Genomic DNA, 18,873 nt, shown 5'->3' on the forward strand with positions numbered 1-18,873 from the left:
TCCTGAACTAAGTAATTCTGTAAAACACATTTTGCAAAGAGCAAAAAGACACTTTTTTTGCATAAATGATGTTCACTTTTCACCATGTATTTTACTAGTAGGAAGAATCTTGCAATGTAAAAGAACACAAATTTTTTCCTAAAGAAAACTAACATATGCACTATTTTTAAGTCATGTAAAGAATACCAGAGCAGAGAAAGGGTCCAAAGAGAAGAATTTCTCTGGCAGAGAACTGACCAGACAGTAAGTTAAATCTACTGATGATCTTAAAAATTCTCCAATTATGGGTGCATGACTGAGCTTTGCCCACAGTGTTTACATGACTTCCAATGAACATCCTGAACTACAGCCAATATTCGCTAGAACCAACTACTGTGTAAACAACTGCAAAAAAACATACGGGAAAAGCTTTGTCAAGTTTTTAGCCCACAATTGCATACAGTGGGAACTGATGGAGCCTTTGCAATACAAATAGTGCCCCAAATCAGTTCTCCACACAGAGAAAGTTTCCAGTGATAAGGGACACATGTAAGGCATGTTCTTTAAAAAAACTGACTCCCATTAAGCAGCTCATTGTTCATAAAGGGAATGGTGTTTACACAGGAAAAAGTCCACTTTCAACAAATCTGAAATCCAACAGATGTTTCCTTCTATCTAAGCAAAACAAGTTTGCGACCCATTTCTGCCCAATCAAAAGCTTCAAAATTATTTCTGCAAGAAAAAAAAAAAAAACCTCCATACCTGACAGAATGATCTTGGAAAACATAGTCAATAAAACTTGTATTCAAAAATCGCAATTATTACTAAAGTGAATGAACTTAAAAAAAATCACCGTTCTTTAAAGAAAATGTCTTATGATCTAGATTTGAAGAGATACAGCATGATAATTCTGGTGTGTGAAAGAGAAAGCAGGGCAGACTGTTAACTCACAAGTGCTCTGTATTGCAATTGCTCTCCTCAAATCTGTTTAACCTGCCTTCTTCAGACCTCCTGCAACACCCCTCCAAAGCTCCTGGCTGCTCTTGGCTTCTTCAAAGCTCATAAGACTTTTCTTCCTCTGCAAACAGCAAATAAATAACAGAACTGGCTGAGCAGAGTATAAAAGGTGGATCTTTTAATTTTATTTTACATTATATATGTAAATCATACAGCAAACCAAAGCACTTTGTAAAGGTGTAGAAGACAAAGAATTTCAGGCTTTGCCAAAGTTGTGCAGTTGAGACTGTGCTGTCACAAACCTTACTTTGACTTACCATCAGGAGAAAGTTTCAGGACTTTCAGGATGTACCTGGTGGCATTATACCATTACGGAGCAAAGCTGGATCTGGTGACATTCTGCTGCACAACTGAATGCTGCAAGGACAGCACCTTCCAAAGAGTTGGTGCACTTTCTGTACCCAACAATACTGAACTGAGATGGGTCACAGGTTGCTGCGGAATTTATCAATTTTTTATACCTTTTATAAAACATAGCTGCAGAGGTCAAATAAATTACATTAACAGCTAGACACAAACGTCAAAGCCAAAGTTAAAATAGTCTTAAACATGAGTATGACAAGTGTAATCAGCTCATGCAACCTTCTGTGCCATCTTTACCTCCACAAGTCCCCTCTTCACTGGATTTCACTCCTGTTATTTCTTGTCCAGCTATTTTGTGAGCATTATACAAAGTTCCCACCTCTGTAACATTTTATGTGCAGGACCTTCAGCATTGAGGTTTCTTACCCCAGCTGAAGCCTCTGCATGCCCTGAGATGGATATAAGAAGGCAGAATTGAAATCTGCCAGCCATGCGATGCACCATTATTACAACCAACACGAATATCAGCAATGTGAAGGAAACTGAGATGCAATTCAAATCTGCCTATCAAACAATTACAGCAGAAAGTAGAAGCAGTTTTCTCCCTCCCCCAGTAATCCCACTTGTCCTTTAAATAGATCTTAAGCATAATCTTGAACTGTCAGCATTTCTGTAAAGAAATACCAGCTCAGACTTAATTGGATTTGTCACACAATCACAGCCCAACAGTTCTCTGAGATTTAACAGCTGAACAGCTGTGGGATAACCTTCCACATTGTAATATAAGAATATGAGTTCACTTCAAGAGGGAATATTTCCTCTAAAATTAAGTGATAAAAAGATGTAATTTGTTGCACAGAACCCTGTGCCTTAGCAACATGATGTGGTGTGGCATAGCTAAGGTTGTGTGAGCGGCTCCATATAGAAAATTATCTGCTGTTAACTGTTCAAACACTGTCATTTCAGGCTGCTCTGAATAGAGGAAAATGTGGGTAAAAAAAATCACTGAGAATTCTGACTTGAACATATAACAGTAGCATTTGAAAAGAAAACAAGTGTATATTATTTCATATATAAACAAAAAGATAGCGGAATATGTATCTTAGCTGAAGAGCACAAATACTTCCTATTCCTCTGGACTTTTTGTGTCCCCTACATATATAAACAGACACACGAAAACTTGCTCTCATCAGCTTCTTGTTCCGTTCAGGCTTCTATGGGCTGGAATAGTGCATTTTAAAGACAATCTAAGGGATAATGGCCTAGAGGCTACACTATCCTCATCCTCTGAAATGATGGAGAGGATGCATGTTCAGGAAGTATAATAAACCAAATCTGAAAACACTTCCAATGCCTACAAATTATGGTTTCTTTAATGAAGATCTGGATTATTTAATGCATATCTGGATCCAGAAGAAAAGTTATTATACAGATTTTACATTGAAAATTGAAGTGATGGTCATTTCCCTAATTTTAAAATAACAGACATAGAGGTTATATATCTAAATACATTTGTATTTAGAATATCACCTTAAGTACTCTACAATGTTATTTTGTGTATTTGCAGAGCTGGTAACCAGCATGTATATGACTGAGGAATATAAGTAAACTTTGCTCTGAGTTTCAACTCATGCTTTGACCTGGGGCAAGAGCAAATTAATGCATTAAGTCTATCACTGTTAATAGTCAGGAGTTATACTCTTGCCTACCTGTTGGCTTATCCACGCCAAGGAATCCAGCCTGCCCCAGGATTTTAAACACTTTATGTGCTGGGAACTGTCCTTCTTCTTCCCACTTGTCCACAAAGGGATTAATCTCCTTGTCAATGATCTAGATTTGGAAAACAAATTGTACAAGTTATAAACACAGGCATCCTACACAAAAACTTTTGACTACTTTTACCTAAAAACTGTAATTCAATAAGAAAAAATAATATACAGGGGAAAATTTGAAACCCCACTCATTTTCTTACTTCCTGTTGGATTTCCTCATTCTCCACTCACCCACAACTATTACAACAAATGTAATGAGGCAAACGTAAATAATTCTTCTAGCAATGACTACTAGAACAAGCCATCAGGGCTAATTTAAGCCTCTTCAAGGTCTATGAAAATGGGTGTTTCCCCCATTTGTTACCTTTTTGGGTACAGATTCTAGAAAGCGACAGGAAGGGAAATCTGGATTATCCTCAAAGGAACCTTGGCAAAAAAAGGTTGATCTCAGTTCCTGATGACCACACACAGTACCAAGAAAGTCAAGTAGAAGAGATTCATTTCCTCTCCCTTTGCCTGAAACACTCTCAAGGAAGTGCTGTTCAGGGCATTTACGTCTTGTCTGTATTTAGACTTCCCCACAAGTCTGACAGAATGTGTACTGGAAAAGTATGATCTTCTTCCAAAATTTATAATATTCCCAAATCTAATCCATGAGCAACTCCTGACTGTGCTACTGCTAGTGCTGCACACCTTCCAAAAGTCAGCATCCTAAGCTGCCTGACTAGAGCCCTTACACTGTTCAGGCTGCAGTGTTCCCTTCCAGCCTTTGCAAGAAAGCACATCTGGAGTACAGCCACTACATTCAGCAACACTTTCAGGTTTCGGAGCACAAGAGCTGGATGTTTTGCTCCACAAAGTCCCAGACTTCCAGGTCCATGGGAAAGGAGTATAGTGGGCAGCCTGCAGGTGTGTTCTTGCTGCCCACCAGATCATGAGGCAGCTGGATTGTGCCCTCCCCTATCTATCTCTGCAGCCGAAACCAGACCTTGGCACAGGCTGCTTCTGCCATGCGGCCAAGGGCAACACACACCTCAATCCTAACGATGTTTCCTAACGAGGAAACATCCTCCCCCCAAACTAAACCAAAACACCAGTTCCCAATAGAAAGATGCCTTTAACCTGTGACCATGATTTTACTAGTACTGTTTCACGAAGAGACAATTTGTTATTTCAAGAACTTATTCCTCTTAGTCTTCTTTCCCCACTAAATAAACAAGTCCTGTGGTACTAACTATTTCTTGAGCTGGAAATAGAATCCTCTCCCTCGTACACTGCTGTGTTCTTGAGACCCTGCGGAACCTTCTTCCAAACTATCTATTTATTGCACATTCTTTGGAGAATTTCAGCCCATATATGGCTGCTTTCTGCCTTCCAGTTGGTCACAGAAATAAGCATACTTGAATGCTGGTAACAGAAGAATCACTTTTTCACTTCTCTCACCAAATTCTAAGAAATTCGTACACTGAATGTTCAACTCATTCAGTAATTATTATCTCTCTCCCTCTGTAATATTGTTTAACACAGACCTAATTATCAACAGTTAAAAAATACTTGGCAGAACCCTATCTAGGAGAGCTCATGTTTCTCTTCTATATTGCCATATCCCATGTGCTCAAATCCTAAGATGCTGACCCTCAATGCTGAAGGTGGTGAAACACCTTTTTGGCTGTAATAGCATCTGGCAATGCTCATTGGATAACACCCACGGGAATACTTGAAAGAGCATAGAAAAAAGTTATTACAGTATTTTGATGGATCTTGGCAAAAATATGTGGTGAGTATACTAACACAGAGTTTTGTTTGTTGTAGCTGGTACTGGGCCAAGCATTTTGTAGCCTACATACAAAGCTACCTTTGAAGTTAAGCAGATTCTGAAGGAGTAAGCCATGATTTCTGCAGCTTTGCTCCCATGCCTTTGAGTAAAACTCAAATTGCTTAACAGAACTGACTTATTACCAGGTGAGGTCTGCCACACTGAGTGAAACAAGATCTCCCTTGCATGACACAACACTAAAACCCCCAAAGACAACCTCACTGCACAAACCATAAATTGCATATGGCTTAGAAAAAAAAATTAAAAATCACGGTCCACATTGTGATAGCCACAGTTTCTTCTTAGTTATTGGCCCATTCACTGTGTTTTTGCAAATATATAAATAAGTCTTGTCAAAAGCTTTTACGCTTCAGTCACAAATTGCTTGCAAAAAATCACGTATTTTATAATCATAAGATTGAGGGAACAACTTCCCTTGTACTACCACATACAAACATAAGCCAAATTGCTGGAGAACTGCAGTACTGCTCAACTGGCTGGTGCTTCAGCACTGGTTACTGGGTGTTGTCATCCCTTCCTAGAAAAGCTAACTGAAACAAAGAGAGGTATTTTTAAAGGTTCAAGTGACTGAATGATCACAAAATTTAACATTTGCTTAAAACCTTGCCGAAGACAGGTCAAACAATGCTTTGTACTTAACCATCTGATTTGTCCCTTTCCTTGGCTTTAGTAATTTCCTCACATTTGTGCCCCTAGAAATATATTTTGCACTTAAACTACAGACAAATATTATGTAGGCACCTTAACTTAAAACTTAAGGTGTCCATGCAGTGTTTCACAATTATACAGAAGCAAGTTTTCAGCAGCATGTGAGCAGCTGGTCTGCTTATTTATATATGCTTTATCATGAGAAACATGGAAATCATGGGTGCCAGCATTTAGGCTTCCATCACTAGGACAACAACTATAACAAGATCCAAAACTTCTATCAGTAGAACTATTTAGCACTGCATACTACAGATGCCATCTGACAGATACTGCCAGTCACAAAAGAAATCATTCCATCTAGCTTGCCGAATCTCAGTGGCATTTGGGATGTAAAGTTCATTAAGGAGCCACAAAACTTTCCCACCTGCTGAAGTACCAGTAAACCACAACAAAAACTGTTATTTTCCTGACAGCAAGAGCACACCAAGTCTCATGTATGGAACTGATGTTTTTCTCAGGCTACTTTGCTCGACCACTGAAGATGCAAACCTAAGGGACTAAGCTCTGGAAGCAGCCTTGGTTTAGCCTGCATCCCAGCATGAGCTCAGGCTGCTCTCTGGGAAGCCTCCAAAAAATACCCTCAGGGCTGTTATCAGCCATGAATTATTAAAGTCACTCTGGATACTTGCTCAGTGGGGTGTGCATCAAGCCAAGTGTTTTCCTTAGAAACTATCTTGACAAAGTTGCGTGAAAACAGCACCTGTGGCTTTCTGCCCAGGACTGGGGACATGCCATGGCAGGATTGGAGAGGCGAGAGAGAAAAAAATTCAGATTTTTTTAGAAACAGGTAATTTTAATTTCTCTTCAGAAAAGAGCAATGAAAATATCCCCCCAAATCACTGCATAGTTTGAACTTTTTTCCACTGAAATTCAGTATATTAAATGAGAAATATTTATTAATAATTTGTCATATTTAAATGAGAAAAGTAACAAAAATATATGATGCTGATGCTCAGAATTTTGAGCTGATATTGTACTAGCAACTACCCAGAAACATTAGCAATCGCCACTTTATTCTGCATTCTAAAATAAATGCATTCTACAATAGTAAAAACTGTACTTGGATTAATTTTGTTACTGAGGGTATGTACAAAAGTCCTTTACAGCAATTAAAGATTAGTTTCACCAGTATGTTTACCTTCTGTCACGCAATTCAGAAATTAAAGACCATACCAATTCTCCACACAATACCTCTTTTAAGTACCCCTTAAAAGACTGTACAGAGTACAGTTTCAGCATACTATTAGCAAGGTGATGAACTTTGAAACAATAAACTGAATTCTTAAAAAATCACACCATTTCTTACTAAAGTTTCCTCTGAGTTATACCTCAGCGGAGGTTAGACTAATTTACTAGAGATGCAAGAGGAAATGTCTAAGAACCAGGTATTTTGTATTAAGAAGATTAAATGGAGTCTGTGAGGACAGGATTAGATTAGATGTTAAGAAGAAATTCTTTACTCAGAGGGTGGTAAAACACTGAAACAGGTTGCCCAGAGAAGTTGTGGATGCCTTGTCCCTGGAAGTGTCCAAGGTCATGTTGAAAGGGGCCTTGAGCAACTTGATCCAGTAACCAGAGTCACTGTCCATGGCAGGAGGGCTGGAAATAGATGATCTTCAAGGTCCTATCCAACCCAAACCATTTTATGATTCTGTGATTTCATGACATAACTGTTCCATATTATGTTAGGAGCAGCTTTTTTTTTCCTCTTAAATCAAATTACAGCAATTGAACTTAGCTCTATTAATATAATAACAAAAGATGACACAGTTAACAGGATCTTTAATGTAAAAAGCAAATAAATAAACAACAAAACACTAATGACAGTTCTTGAGTCATTATACCTAGACATTAGTGCAACAGTGACTTGAACAGGAGGTAATAGGCCAGAGATTCCTTTGCTTTCCATATCAGCAAATAATTACCAGCCTTTGAAACAACATTTGTCCTTGAGTTTCAATCAAAACCACAGGCAGCAATGACTGCACAGTGAGACAACTCAGCATTGTAGCAACACTGCTGGTGTCAAGGTAGTGCTTTAGGAAGATGCAAGGCAAAGCTGAGGTGGGCAAACCCGCACACGTGGGTGCTGCCAAACCTGGACACCTAAAACCACCCCAGGGATGCAAGGCAGCCAGGACCACACCAGCGAGCTCCTGGCTGGCCACATGTGCAGCCTGTGCAGGTCTTCTCAGTTGCTCCCCAGGAGGACCCAGAGAAGGTTTTCCATGATGATATGGGGTTGAACTGAAAAAGTTCAATTTAATAGTAAACATCCATTTCACAACCCTGTGAAAAACATGTGGAAGAAAAAAGTCCTAAGCCCAAAGAGCAGCTGCCCACTTCCCACATGCTGATCTCCATCTTGGTTCCCTCAGGGCATGCATCCCAAGCATACCTGAATGAGTTTCTCAGAATATATTACTCATTTCTTCTCACTCCTGGGCTTGGAGGTCACAGTCCTCCTTGACCCTCCCAAGACTCTTCCAAAGCCCTAAACAGAGTTTGATGGACAATCCTTTCTCAGTAATACTCTTCAGAAATGTAGGGAAAGAGCAAAGAGAAGGAGGCTGAGGTGCGGAAACACATTCAGCACAGAACTAGGGATACTATAGGTGCATGAGAGAAGCAGGTCAGCTCCTTGTAGCTGCTCTGCTACCTACTAGAGAGGCTGTGGAGAGACTGAGCTTCTGCCACGGCAGCTCACTGATGAGAATGTTTACAGCACGTAGTAGGCAAAACCATGTCCTGCTGACCCTCCTGCATTTACGAAGTCCCTCCAGCAGAGGCAGGATGGAATGGCAGGGCTGTGCTTCCAGCCCCCACAACAAATGCTAGGAGACCCTAGCAGAAGCCAGGAGCTGCCCACGTGCCTGGATCACCCAGCAAGGTAGTGGTGAGCCTGACCTGAGAGGCTCAGTGCCCCAGAAGAGGCAATCTGCGATGACATTGGGTGCAGAAGCAGAGGCAGTATGTCACTTAAAAGACCACAACAGGCTAAAAATAACTCCATTAAACAAATATAATTTAACCACACAGCAGCCAGAAAATGTTCCCTGCGGTGCTAACCTTGCCTGCTCGTACAGTTATTTAGTGCACTTTCTTCTGGCAAGCAAAATCCATTATTACAAGCTTGCCTGTGGTCTGCAGCGATCTAGAGAGTGAAGCTGCAGCCTACTGCTTCCTCTTTCAGGATGCACCACCAGCACAGGGCAAAGGTCCTCAGGAAGTTTTGCAGGACCTTTTTCTGGGGATTGTTTTCTTTGTGGGTGAGTTTTTGGGGGTTGTTTTTTTGTTGTTGTTGTTGGTTTGGGGTTTAATACTAATTGAAACAAGGGGGATATCCCTCACACCTCCTATAAAACATACATTATTATTAGTTAGGAGCTCACTTAGGAGATCTGTGTAAAACATAACGCACTGTTATGCAAGGGGTCCTGTCCCAGATGCTGCCAAAACATTTCTCTGCTTCACAGACAAGTCTCTTCTTGCCTGCAGCATAGAAGATTTGGTATTTGGATACAATATGCACCTCTTACCCAATACCCCCAGTTGGCTATCCAGCCAAGTATGTGACACACCTGAAGAAATGAGCAGCTACAAGAGTTGCATATGGGACTTGAGGCTGGGCCTCAATGATGATACGGAAACCTCCATATTCTGAGTTGTCATCAGACTGTGTCTGGAAACAAGCCAAGAAAATATTTTCCATTATGATATGTGGCTGAACTGAAAAGTTCAGTTTAAAATTAGACATCCATTTCATTATCCTGTGAAAAATGTGTGGCAGAAAAAAAAGTCCTAGAAACAGAACATCCTGATAATTAAAATAAAGGACAAAAATGAAGCAGTTCTGACTTAAGCTTTTCAAACTTTTGATCTCCCCAACTTTTCATGTATTTCATGTGCAAAAGCCAATGGCTCTACCTGGTGCCTGCAGGACAAGATGTAGCCCACACAGAGAAAAAAACCTACTGGATGAAGAGGACACTTCAAGACAGCTGGAATATGTCACTGAGAAGAAAAAAGAAAGTGGGTTTCTCCAATGCTGTTGCACATAGCTGTGGCCAGAACTGACCTTCCAGAGAAGCTTCCAGTGGATTTTAAACCAATATTGAGTAGGCTTATATAAGGAAAAAACTCAGAAAATTTTCCTAATAGCTGGAAAATATAAGGCTTAAAGGGGAAGTACATTTATTTAAAACTAATTAATCAGAGCACCACAATTCCTTTTTGTACTTTCAATTAGCTGTGCGACATGCAACAAAGTAATCTACAATCTACTATTGCACCGGGTGCCAAAGACAGCAATGATCAAATACGAGAACAAACAATAACTAAATGAAATTTTCCCTTTCTTGGAGGAAAAAACATTGTGGAGGCAAAAACCATATAATGTAAGAGTTGGCAGCTTCTCATTGTGTAATAAAACATACCTGTTCTCACCTATTTTTACAAAATCTGATTTTCCATGGGAAAAAAGCATGCACTTTATTCTGCAATTGTGCCTTGCCTATTCATTTGTCAGTATCTAGACTAAATGCTTCTGTTTAAATCACTGTGTTTCTTCCTTTTCACTGCAACACAGTCCCTTGCAACAAACCTAATAGATAAAGCAAGGCTGATTACTGGTTCAGAAATTTGAATACTAATTATCTTTTGGTCCCATATATCTGGCTACAGTTTTTACTTTGGGAAACCAAAAATCCAAACCCTGAATCCACTACAAAGTTTTTGCCAACACTTACTGAAATCTAAAAAATGCTACAGGTTTGCCAGGGACTGCAGAAGCATGTACTGCCCTCCATCCTCTGCAGCTGCTGGCACATCTGGAAGCCACGTTGCTAAAGCAGAGAGGGCACACATCATCACTACGCTAAGAAAATGAAAGGTTCATCCACCACCCTCGTGCTGAGCCCTGCTCAACCATTTCCTGAGGAATGAGAGACTAGAAGGCAGCCTCCAGCTGGGAAGGAACACACATGATCCCAGCCAACACCTTCTCCCTCCTTATGCCATTTTTCCAAAGAAAGCTGCAAAGACGAACCCCTCCTGTGCAGACCCGAGTGTCTTGGTAGTCCCTGCACACTCACAACCACAACCCCTTCAACTGCCCTATCCAAGAGTATGGCAGAAAAGGAAGGATCCCAAAATTTGTGAAAAAGCCAGAGCTGAGGGCACAGCTATTCCTAGGATCTGAGGGCAGATACTTTTAAACCAGGGTTGTCCTACAACATCAAAAATATGTGCTGTGCCAATCTAGGCACTGATCTTGCACAAGCCTTTCGGATGACAGGAAGCTCTGGCCACTGGAATAGTATCCAGGCTCCTTGTATCGAGTTATGAAAGAGATACAGAACTGAGCAAGTGACCATCTTTTTTTGCTCCTTCAAATCATGCTTTCCAACACAGAGAAGCTGATGAGATATAGCATAATGTCCACCAGAGGCTGGGATGTTGGGGGTTGGGTCCTCCTTCTGACTCTGGGTTACATCCCTGTAGTAACAAAACAAGTTCTCCCACTGCAGCCCACACCATCACATCTGAACTGTCAGACAAAACCTGTATCAAACCCAGGTGTTTGCTTAGTCATAAACTGCTTATTAAGACACTATTTTAGTTGTTATAAATGCATAACTGTATTGCCTAATCAAATGTAGCAATGATAAAGAAATATAATAGCTAGAACTGAGACACAGAAATATCTACCAGGCACACTTCTACTAAAAACTGTTCACTGAAGAGGCTAACTAGATACAGTGGAAATTTGTTCTAACATTGATATGGGTCAGGAAAAAAAATCCAGTGTTAGGACACAACAATGGCAATCTCAGATGCATGCACTACTCTGACACCAAGTAACAAACAGGAGCACTGATTACAAAAGTGCCTTTATTGCACTTTTGCTACACACTGAAGCATTTGCACAGAAAATGGCATTTTTCCTATTATGAAAAAAAGCTTTTTACAGAGCTTGCCTAAATAAGCTGAAGCTTTTTTTTTTTTTTTTTTTTTTTTTTTTTTTTTTTTTTCCTGCACTGATTTAAAAGCACTTCTTGGTAGGGCACTAGTAGGTGTACTGGATGGTCTCTCATATTACAGCAGTGTATCCCAGCCACCTCTTCCAATAACAACAAAATTCAATTATGAAGACTTCCTCTCTGATAAATTGCTACCAAAAATTATTGGCACCAGCAAGAGAATTAGCCCCTAAATGTTTGTATGCTTCTGTCAGACACAAGATGAAAAAGAGTACTGCAATTACCCAGAATCAGGGAATACCTTTTACTCTCCTCTGACAGAAGGGCAGTCAGTGCAGAAACTGTGAGCCTTACCAGTGTCACATCTGTTTTCTTCCCGAAGCTTTTAACTCAGGTGTATGATAAATTAAGTTTTTAAATTACAGGTGCCAGTTATGTATTGTTCAGATTCAGCTGTGTGTTTTCTTTCTCCCAGCTTAGTGAGAAACTACAATTCAAGTGATTCTTTGTAATACCAACAACTTATAACTTCACCGTCCTGTGGCAGGGGTTTATGATTTCTTACAATGATAAATAAACCAACTCCATGCAAGGTGCTCCAATATTAATAGTGGTCACTCTTCATTATTTTGCAGGTAGTCAGAAAGAATCAATTTTTTTGAGAGAAAATTTACAGAAATTTTACCAGAAAGTTAAAGGCAGTGTCAATATTAAATTCAATTCATGCATGCTCTAATATGAACAGACATTAACTGCTGCAAATATACATATACATACATACATACATACATACATACATACATACATACATACATATATAAACCAGAAACTCATGACATACAAGCCACGAGTGGCAAACAAAGTAGCAGTGTCCTTTGGTGGAGTCTCATTGTCATGGGGGAAATTCTCATCCTACAGACACACAACACAGTGTAACTATACCCAGTCACCACTGGCTGTAAAATGAATCTATATTATAAGCAACTCTAGCAAAATACACGTCAAATTTCACCATTTCCCAAAGTTTCCTACTACTAATGCCAGAGAAAAAGACAAATAGACAGCCCACATACATTCTGTATGTATATACTGTTAGACATATACAGACAAACCTTTTTTCTTCAAACCAGTTATACTAATTACTCGTGCAAGCCCTAGGATATCAGTGTACTGCAAGCATTGTTCAAAAAGTTAAGGAAAAGTTACGTTTTTTAATTTCCAAGAGGAAGGGTGGTGACCTATAAAGTTGTAAAGGAAACCACTCACAGGATTATTTCAATACCCTTGCTAAAAACAGTCCCCTGGAATTATAAGAGTCTCTTCCTCATCCTGCTCAGAACAATTGAGAAGTTATAGATCATTTAAAGTATGTTATCTTAATATACTAAAAAATAAAATAAAAGTAAACAAACAAAAACCACAGTTCTCGCTCATGGAATTGCTCTGCTCATTCCTCTGATTTCTCTGGTACTCACATCTGGATTTAGCTACTGGAAAGGGTGCCCCAGAATATATAACAGGTATACTTAAAATGTGTTGCAGATACCGAATGGTCATTCTCTCCCAAAGACTTTGGAGAAACTTTTCAATTTATCCTAAAGTCGTTGGGGACAGGCTTAACTTAAGCCACAACAAACACTGATTGCTAGAAGCTTTGTGTGAACAATATCAGACTGGATTTGACATAAATAGTGATTTTTACTTTTTTTCCAATATGATCAGAGAAAATCTAAAATAAGTGCTACATAAGATTTTCTTTTAAATGCAGAACAATGAAAAAAGCAGTTTTATATTGCCTAGTGGGATTTATTCTACAATACATTCATCACAGGGCTTTATGTGATAAATGTAGCATCACATTCCCTCTTAGCCCATGATGTAATTACCTGCACTGAACCCAGCAAGGTAGAGCATACTGTTATCTGCACTTCAGTAGGCATGGCAGGAAGAAAAACACGGGAGGGGAAAGTTTTATTAAAAAAAGTATTGTGTCACACAGCAGAGCAGCAAACACTGTACTAATATAGCAGACACTAATACAGCTACTTCCCCTGTCCTCAATAATTACACAGCTGCAAATAGATAAGATACAAAATAATGTGTGCCTTAACCTATCCATGACAAAGAAGCAGGACTTAAAATCTTCCACATCACCACCTTCACAAGGTCTGGCCTTGCCCTTTGTGTTTCAGGGCACTAGTTTTTTATTAACGCCGTTGTTGTCCCTGGGCAGGTAATGAAGAGCAGTGTGCCACGGAACAAATTCATCAGGCAGATAGTTCTGCAGATAAATGAAGGCTCTCTCCGGACAGAATCAGGACAATTTTGACACAATGGTATTAGGTACAAAATTCTACACTATTAATCCAGGTGACCAAGGAGGATTCATTTCCAGCTTCTTCTATTGGTTCTTTCTGTATCACCTTATTTCTCTTTTGCAAAGAGTCCAGGAATGTAGAGTAATGAAACTAATTTACAAAGAAAGTGACAGGTCAAACATCTCTTCCCCTTCTTGTTTGGGTTTCTTTTTTCATAACACGGAAGATGCACCCCCTTCTCCCAAAGTTCAGTGATAGAAAACCTGATTAATATCATTGGGTTTGGGATATTTTAACACTGGAAGTGTGAAAGTTAATGACTAAAAAAACCAAACCTGAGGTAAATATTGCATGACTCCGAATTAACTCCCCTATCTTTTGTCCACAGTGAACTGGAGAAGAGATGAAATAGCATCCACAAAAGACAGGACAGCATAGTTCCAAACTCACGTAAAAAAGTTGGTATCTGGCAATCCAAAGCATACTATTTAAAAAAAAAGCAGAGCACTGCCCTACCAGCTAGAATTTGGAAAATTGCCAACAGGTCAATCTGAGGTAAGTCCTTACATTCCCTTGTTCAGAAGCCATTGCGTGCTTGTTCTTATGTGGTGGCCACAATAACGCTGTTCGGCCCCTGCAGCAGGCACTGAACTCCAGCCCTTTTCTCGCCGTTCTAGGTGAAAGGTGAAGGTCCCTTTGCCACCGCTGCTCGGCCCCGCAGCGGGCACCACACCAGGGCTCCCTCTCTGCGGCCGAACCGGCCGATGCCCTGGCTTTGGCAGGTGCCCTTAACAGCACCACGGAGACCTACACGTGGCACTGACCTCGCTGACGGGAATAGACAGGGCTCGCCAGCACTACTGTTGTTCGCAGGTTGCCATTTGGCGTTCCATTTACACGCTATGTCACCAGAAGCGCCCCGTTTCCTCTTGATTTGTGATTTAGTTTTGCAGGGGGCTCCCAATATGAGTCCATCGTGCGCAGTGCCCGGCGGGCTCCGCTCCGCCAGGGCAGCACACGCCGGGCCGGGCTCTGCCACCCGGCGGATCACAGGCAGGGGACACACGGTTCCGTTTCTGGCCCTGGCAGAGGGAAGTTTACTTATTTAAGCACGCCCCGAGCCGTTCTGTCGGCCCGCTGCCCTTGGCCTGGTTCGCTCCCCGCACAGGGCGGTGCGGCCGGGTGTCCCACGGCCCCGCGGCTCCCCGGCCCCCCTCGATACCTTGCGGAGGGCGTCCCGCAAGTCGCGGTGCTGCGGGGTGTCCCCGGCGTCCCGCGGCCCCGAGCTGCGGCCGCGCAGCGCCCAGCCCAGGCGCGCACAGCGCCCGCCGCCCCTCAGCGCCATGGCCGCCGCCGGTCCCGCTGCCGGGCAAAGGCCGACAGCCGGCCCGAGACGCCCCGGCAGCTCCCGCCCCGCCCCGTCCCTCCTCCCGCTCCTCTCGTCCCGCAGCAAGTCAGACGGCTCTCGGGTTACGGGCAGGTTTTCTTTAATGCCAACGAACAGCCATGAAGCGACCGACAAGCGGGTGGCGAGCGGGCCCCGCGCAGCGACAGGGGCGGGCCAGGCCGGGGAGCGGGGCACGGCCGGCCCTGCCCAGCGGCCGACGCGGGGCTCGGCAGCTTTCGCGCGGGTTTCTGTATTTTTGTAAGGAGAAATAGAAAATAAAAAGAAATCCGCTCCTGTGCTCGTTCGACACGGACCGGCGGCGGTGGGGACACGCTAACGACTCCCTAGAGGTACGGGAGGAATGTCTGCTCCAGGGACAGGCGCGGGGTCCCTTCTCCTAAGCGATGACACAGCCTCCCTTCTCCTTGAAGGGGTTCTTGTCCTCGGGAACCCCCTTCACCAGCGGGTCCTCTCCCGACCGCTCCTCGATGTAGTTCTTGATCTCTTCGGAACACTTGGACACCTCGAGGGAAAGGACAGGAAAGTGGCTGCGTTACGGCCGTGGGAAATATTCATCAGAGAAGGAAAGCCGTGAATTTACATTCTCTCTTATTCCCCTTCCCACCAAGCATAAAATAGCTGCCCACAGAACATTGAGCACGTGAAGACTCATCTTCCTTCCTCTCTTTTCACAGCCGGATTTTGACAGAACATGTGAGTTTACTCTGAGAATGTAAACGCCATTCCAAACAGCAGTCGCGGCATAACCTTGTGTTCGTAATTAGCCAATCTAGTTTTATTAACCTGCAGATCACACTCTCCCTCAGCACCAGCATGACTTACCGTCAATAGTTTCAGGGTCAGTAACTTTCAATTCAGTTTCAAAGTATTTGTGACTTTGTGTTTTTCACAAACAAAACATTCAGCAATGATTTTTCAGTGGTAATACAAATTCTTACAGTTCTGCGGTAGCAACGATGGCCCTTAAATGAGAGTATAACTAGTAAAGACAATTTATTTACTTGTTACCTGTGGTTATTTTGAACAATGGTTAATAAAAGACCAAACTAGCACTGATGTAGGTAAGCCTGCATAGAACCCCCCCTATGCAGAAGAAGTGTGTTTAGTTTCTGTTCACTGACACAGGAACACATGCAGCACATGTGGTAATGGTGTCTGTGGAGTCTCAGAGTGCACAAGTGAACGTCTGGGGTTCCTGAGGTTCCCTGTGCACACACATCTCTTGCCCCCTGTGTCAGCAGAAACTGTCCCTAGATGCTCAAATACCTGACATGCCTGAGGACACACTCCTGCTCTGTCTCCACCTCCTCCCTTCCTACCCGCAGACCCTGCAGTGGTACAGCTGTGCAGAGTCAGCAGCAGGAACCAGCTGTTGGCCAGGCCACTAGGTGATTAGTATTTCTAATTTAAGCCCCCTTGCCTCATCTATTAATTATATTTCATTTCAAAGGTAAAACTACAAGAGAACCGATGAGTTTACGTGCTGTATCACAGACAACGAAGCATGGCCTATGCAAAATTAAGCTTTAAGCCACCATAAAGAGCAGAGGTAATTCCCAATTAAACAGTGCATAAAATAAGATCTAGCTGCCTTAGAGCAAAGAAGAAGCTGGACCTACAAATCCCATTACATGTGTCTTGTTCTTCTGTGCCTTGCAAATTTTCTTAATTCAAATTGGAGCACCTAACACCATAGTAAAGTTGCACACCAAAGTATATGAAGGACCAGGGTTTGTTTTACTTCAGTCAGCCAGGATCACTTTCACTTATAAGAAAAAAAAACCTGCTTAAATATACATTTAGAAATTTTTGTTTATTCCAAAGTACACTTCCTTTTAATTTTGTCAAGTTGTTAGTAGGGGTCAAGAAAATTTTGGTTGACGTTTTCATTTTGGTACCAACAGTAATGTGGTTTCTACATTTCTCTGTCCCTGTAACACCCATACAGGTACCAGAGGATTGTGGCAACTACAACACAGATTTCATTCTCACAGTGAAACTTCTGTTACAATGCACTGATAAAATTGAGCATTCTATCTCTGCTTTACTACAGGAAAATTGAAAAATATCCATTTTCCTAAAGTGACCAGGGTTTTGGTTTATTCCAAAAATGTAGACAAGATTTATAATTATTATTTTAAAAACTTTACATCCTGCAGAGTGCATTTCAGCTGTCTAAGAACCCTCTGAGAGACGACATAGGTATCTACAGTAGTTGGATGTGGAGCCCTTAATACTGCTGGAGCTTTAGACTATAGCGTAACATCTACAATCGCTGACACCTAACTCACAACTGAAATGTAACTCTGGCATTCTTATTTTCAGGGCTAAACCCTAGACCTTCACGGCAACCAATATGACTAATGCTACTGATTCCTACATAAAAATGTATTTTTGGTCCTAACTAGAAGCGTTTATTTAAGTGTAATTTGCTTCCGGTGGCATGCAGAATTTAAAAATAAAAAAAGTTTCATCGTGGAGTAAGATCAGTTCTGCACATCTTTCGTCTACAGAAAATGTACAATACCATAAACCTTTAAGGGTAAAGTACTTGTGGGAAAGAACGATCAGGGTAAACGTTTAAATGTTTCTATGGAAGAAGGCTGGGTGGGTCACGGCTCGGCACGGGCGGTGCTCTGGCTCCTGCCCTCCGCCCGGGCACTGCACAGCACGGGAAGCGGGGCAGAGTGTAGTGCCGCGACAGGGTTCCCCTGGCTTCCCAGGGGAGGACCTCCCCTAGCACCAGCACGTCCCAGTGCGTTCTGCCTACAGAAGAGGGGAACAGAGCGCGACGTGCTCCTCCCTCGCCTGGCAAGGTTGCCTTGTGCCGGCCTTGGGCGCCGGGGACTCACGGGGAAGGGAAGTTAAGGGGTGCCAAATCCACCGGGAACAGCCGCGGCGGGCAGGCCTGTGCCAGCCCCTCGGGGCGCTTTATCCCAGGGGTGGTGCGCTCCTTTCCCCGGGCTCCACAGTCACCCCCGGGAAGGTGCTCTTACGCCGTGTTGGCGGTGCTGTGCCAACAGCGCCGTCCCCGGCCCCTGACCCAAAGCGGCGGCGGGACCCGTCGGTGCACCGCGGCCGTGTCAAAACAGCTGGGGCTCTTCGGACGAGCGGCTCCCACAGCCCCGCCGCCCCTGCCACGCCCGGCCCGGCCGCCCGCCGTGCCCCTGGCCGCCGCCCGGGGAGGAACGGGCTGCTCTCCGCTCCACAGCCGGCCCCGCTGCCCGCCGGGCAGCTTCGGACCCCTTCTCCGCGCCCGCTCACCGGCTGCCTTTCCAGCTTCACTTCTTTGCGGAGCTGCTCCACTTCCATTTTCAGTTTGTCCTTCTCGCTCAGGTCCTCGATGTTGATGGCTGGCATCGTCTATACTACCGAAGCGCGCAGGGAGCGGGGACAAAAGGTTACGTCTGGGCAGCGAGGGCGCCGGGGCCGGAGCCCCCGGGCGGTGGCGGGGCTGTGGGACGGCCGCCCCCGGCCCGCCCCCGGCTCACTCGCACGCTGCCGGCCGAGTTACCCCGCTGCTCGGCGGCGGCCGCTTCCTCTCTCCGGC

General features: G+C 43.1%; 2 protein-coding genes across 2 annotated transcripts in view; both read right to left on the reverse strand.

Annotated features, from left to right (window-relative positions):
• LOC120760947 (probable acyl-CoA dehydrogenase 6) overlaps positions 1–15,260 on the reverse strand; it is an 80,903-nt gene extending 65,643 nt beyond the window's left edge. The window contains exons 1-2 of the mRNA XM_040081771.2: positions 15,138–15,260; positions 3,009–3,129 (exon numbers count right to left, since the gene is read on the reverse strand). Coding sequence (XP_039937705.1) covers positions 3,009–3,129; positions 15,138–15,260 — 244 coding nt within the window. The remainder of the gene's footprint in view (positions 1–3,008; positions 3,130–15,137) is intronic.
• Positions 15,261–15,385: 125 nt separating this feature from the next.
• Positions 15,386–18,873, reverse strand: LOC120754537 (guanine nucleotide-binding protein G(I)/G(S)/G(O) subunit gamma-11). The gene is made up of 2 exons (XM_040068249.1): positions 18,588–18,873; positions 15,386–15,825 (listed from the first exon to the last, which is right to left on the reverse strand). The coding sequence occupies exons 1-2, from the start codon at positions 18,681–18,683 to the stop codon at positions 15,700–15,702; spliced, it is 222 nt and encodes a 73-aa protein (XP_039924183.1). The 5' UTR covers positions 18,684–18,873; the 3' UTR covers positions 15,386–15,699.

The sequence above is a fragment of the Hirundo rustica genome, chromosome 1 (assembly GCF_015227805.2).
Source record: "Hirundo rustica isolate bHirRus1 chromosome 1, bHirRus1.pri.v3, whole genome shotgun sequence".
In the NCBI taxonomy this organism is placed as follows: domain Eukaryota; kingdom Metazoa; phylum Chordata; class Aves; order Passeriformes; family Hirundinidae; genus Hirundo; species Hirundo rustica.

Bases quoted from the DNA above. Each gene is read 5' to 3' on its own strand.
- LOC120754537 (XM_040068249.1), bottom strand. From the start codon at position 18,683: ATGCCAGCCATCAACATCGAGGACCTGAGCGAGAAGGACAAACTGAAA. The intron at 15,826-18,587 runs GTGAGCGGGCGC...CTTTCCCTCGAG, and splicing joins TGAAGCTGGAAAGGCAGCCG to GTGTCCAAGTGTTCCGAAGA.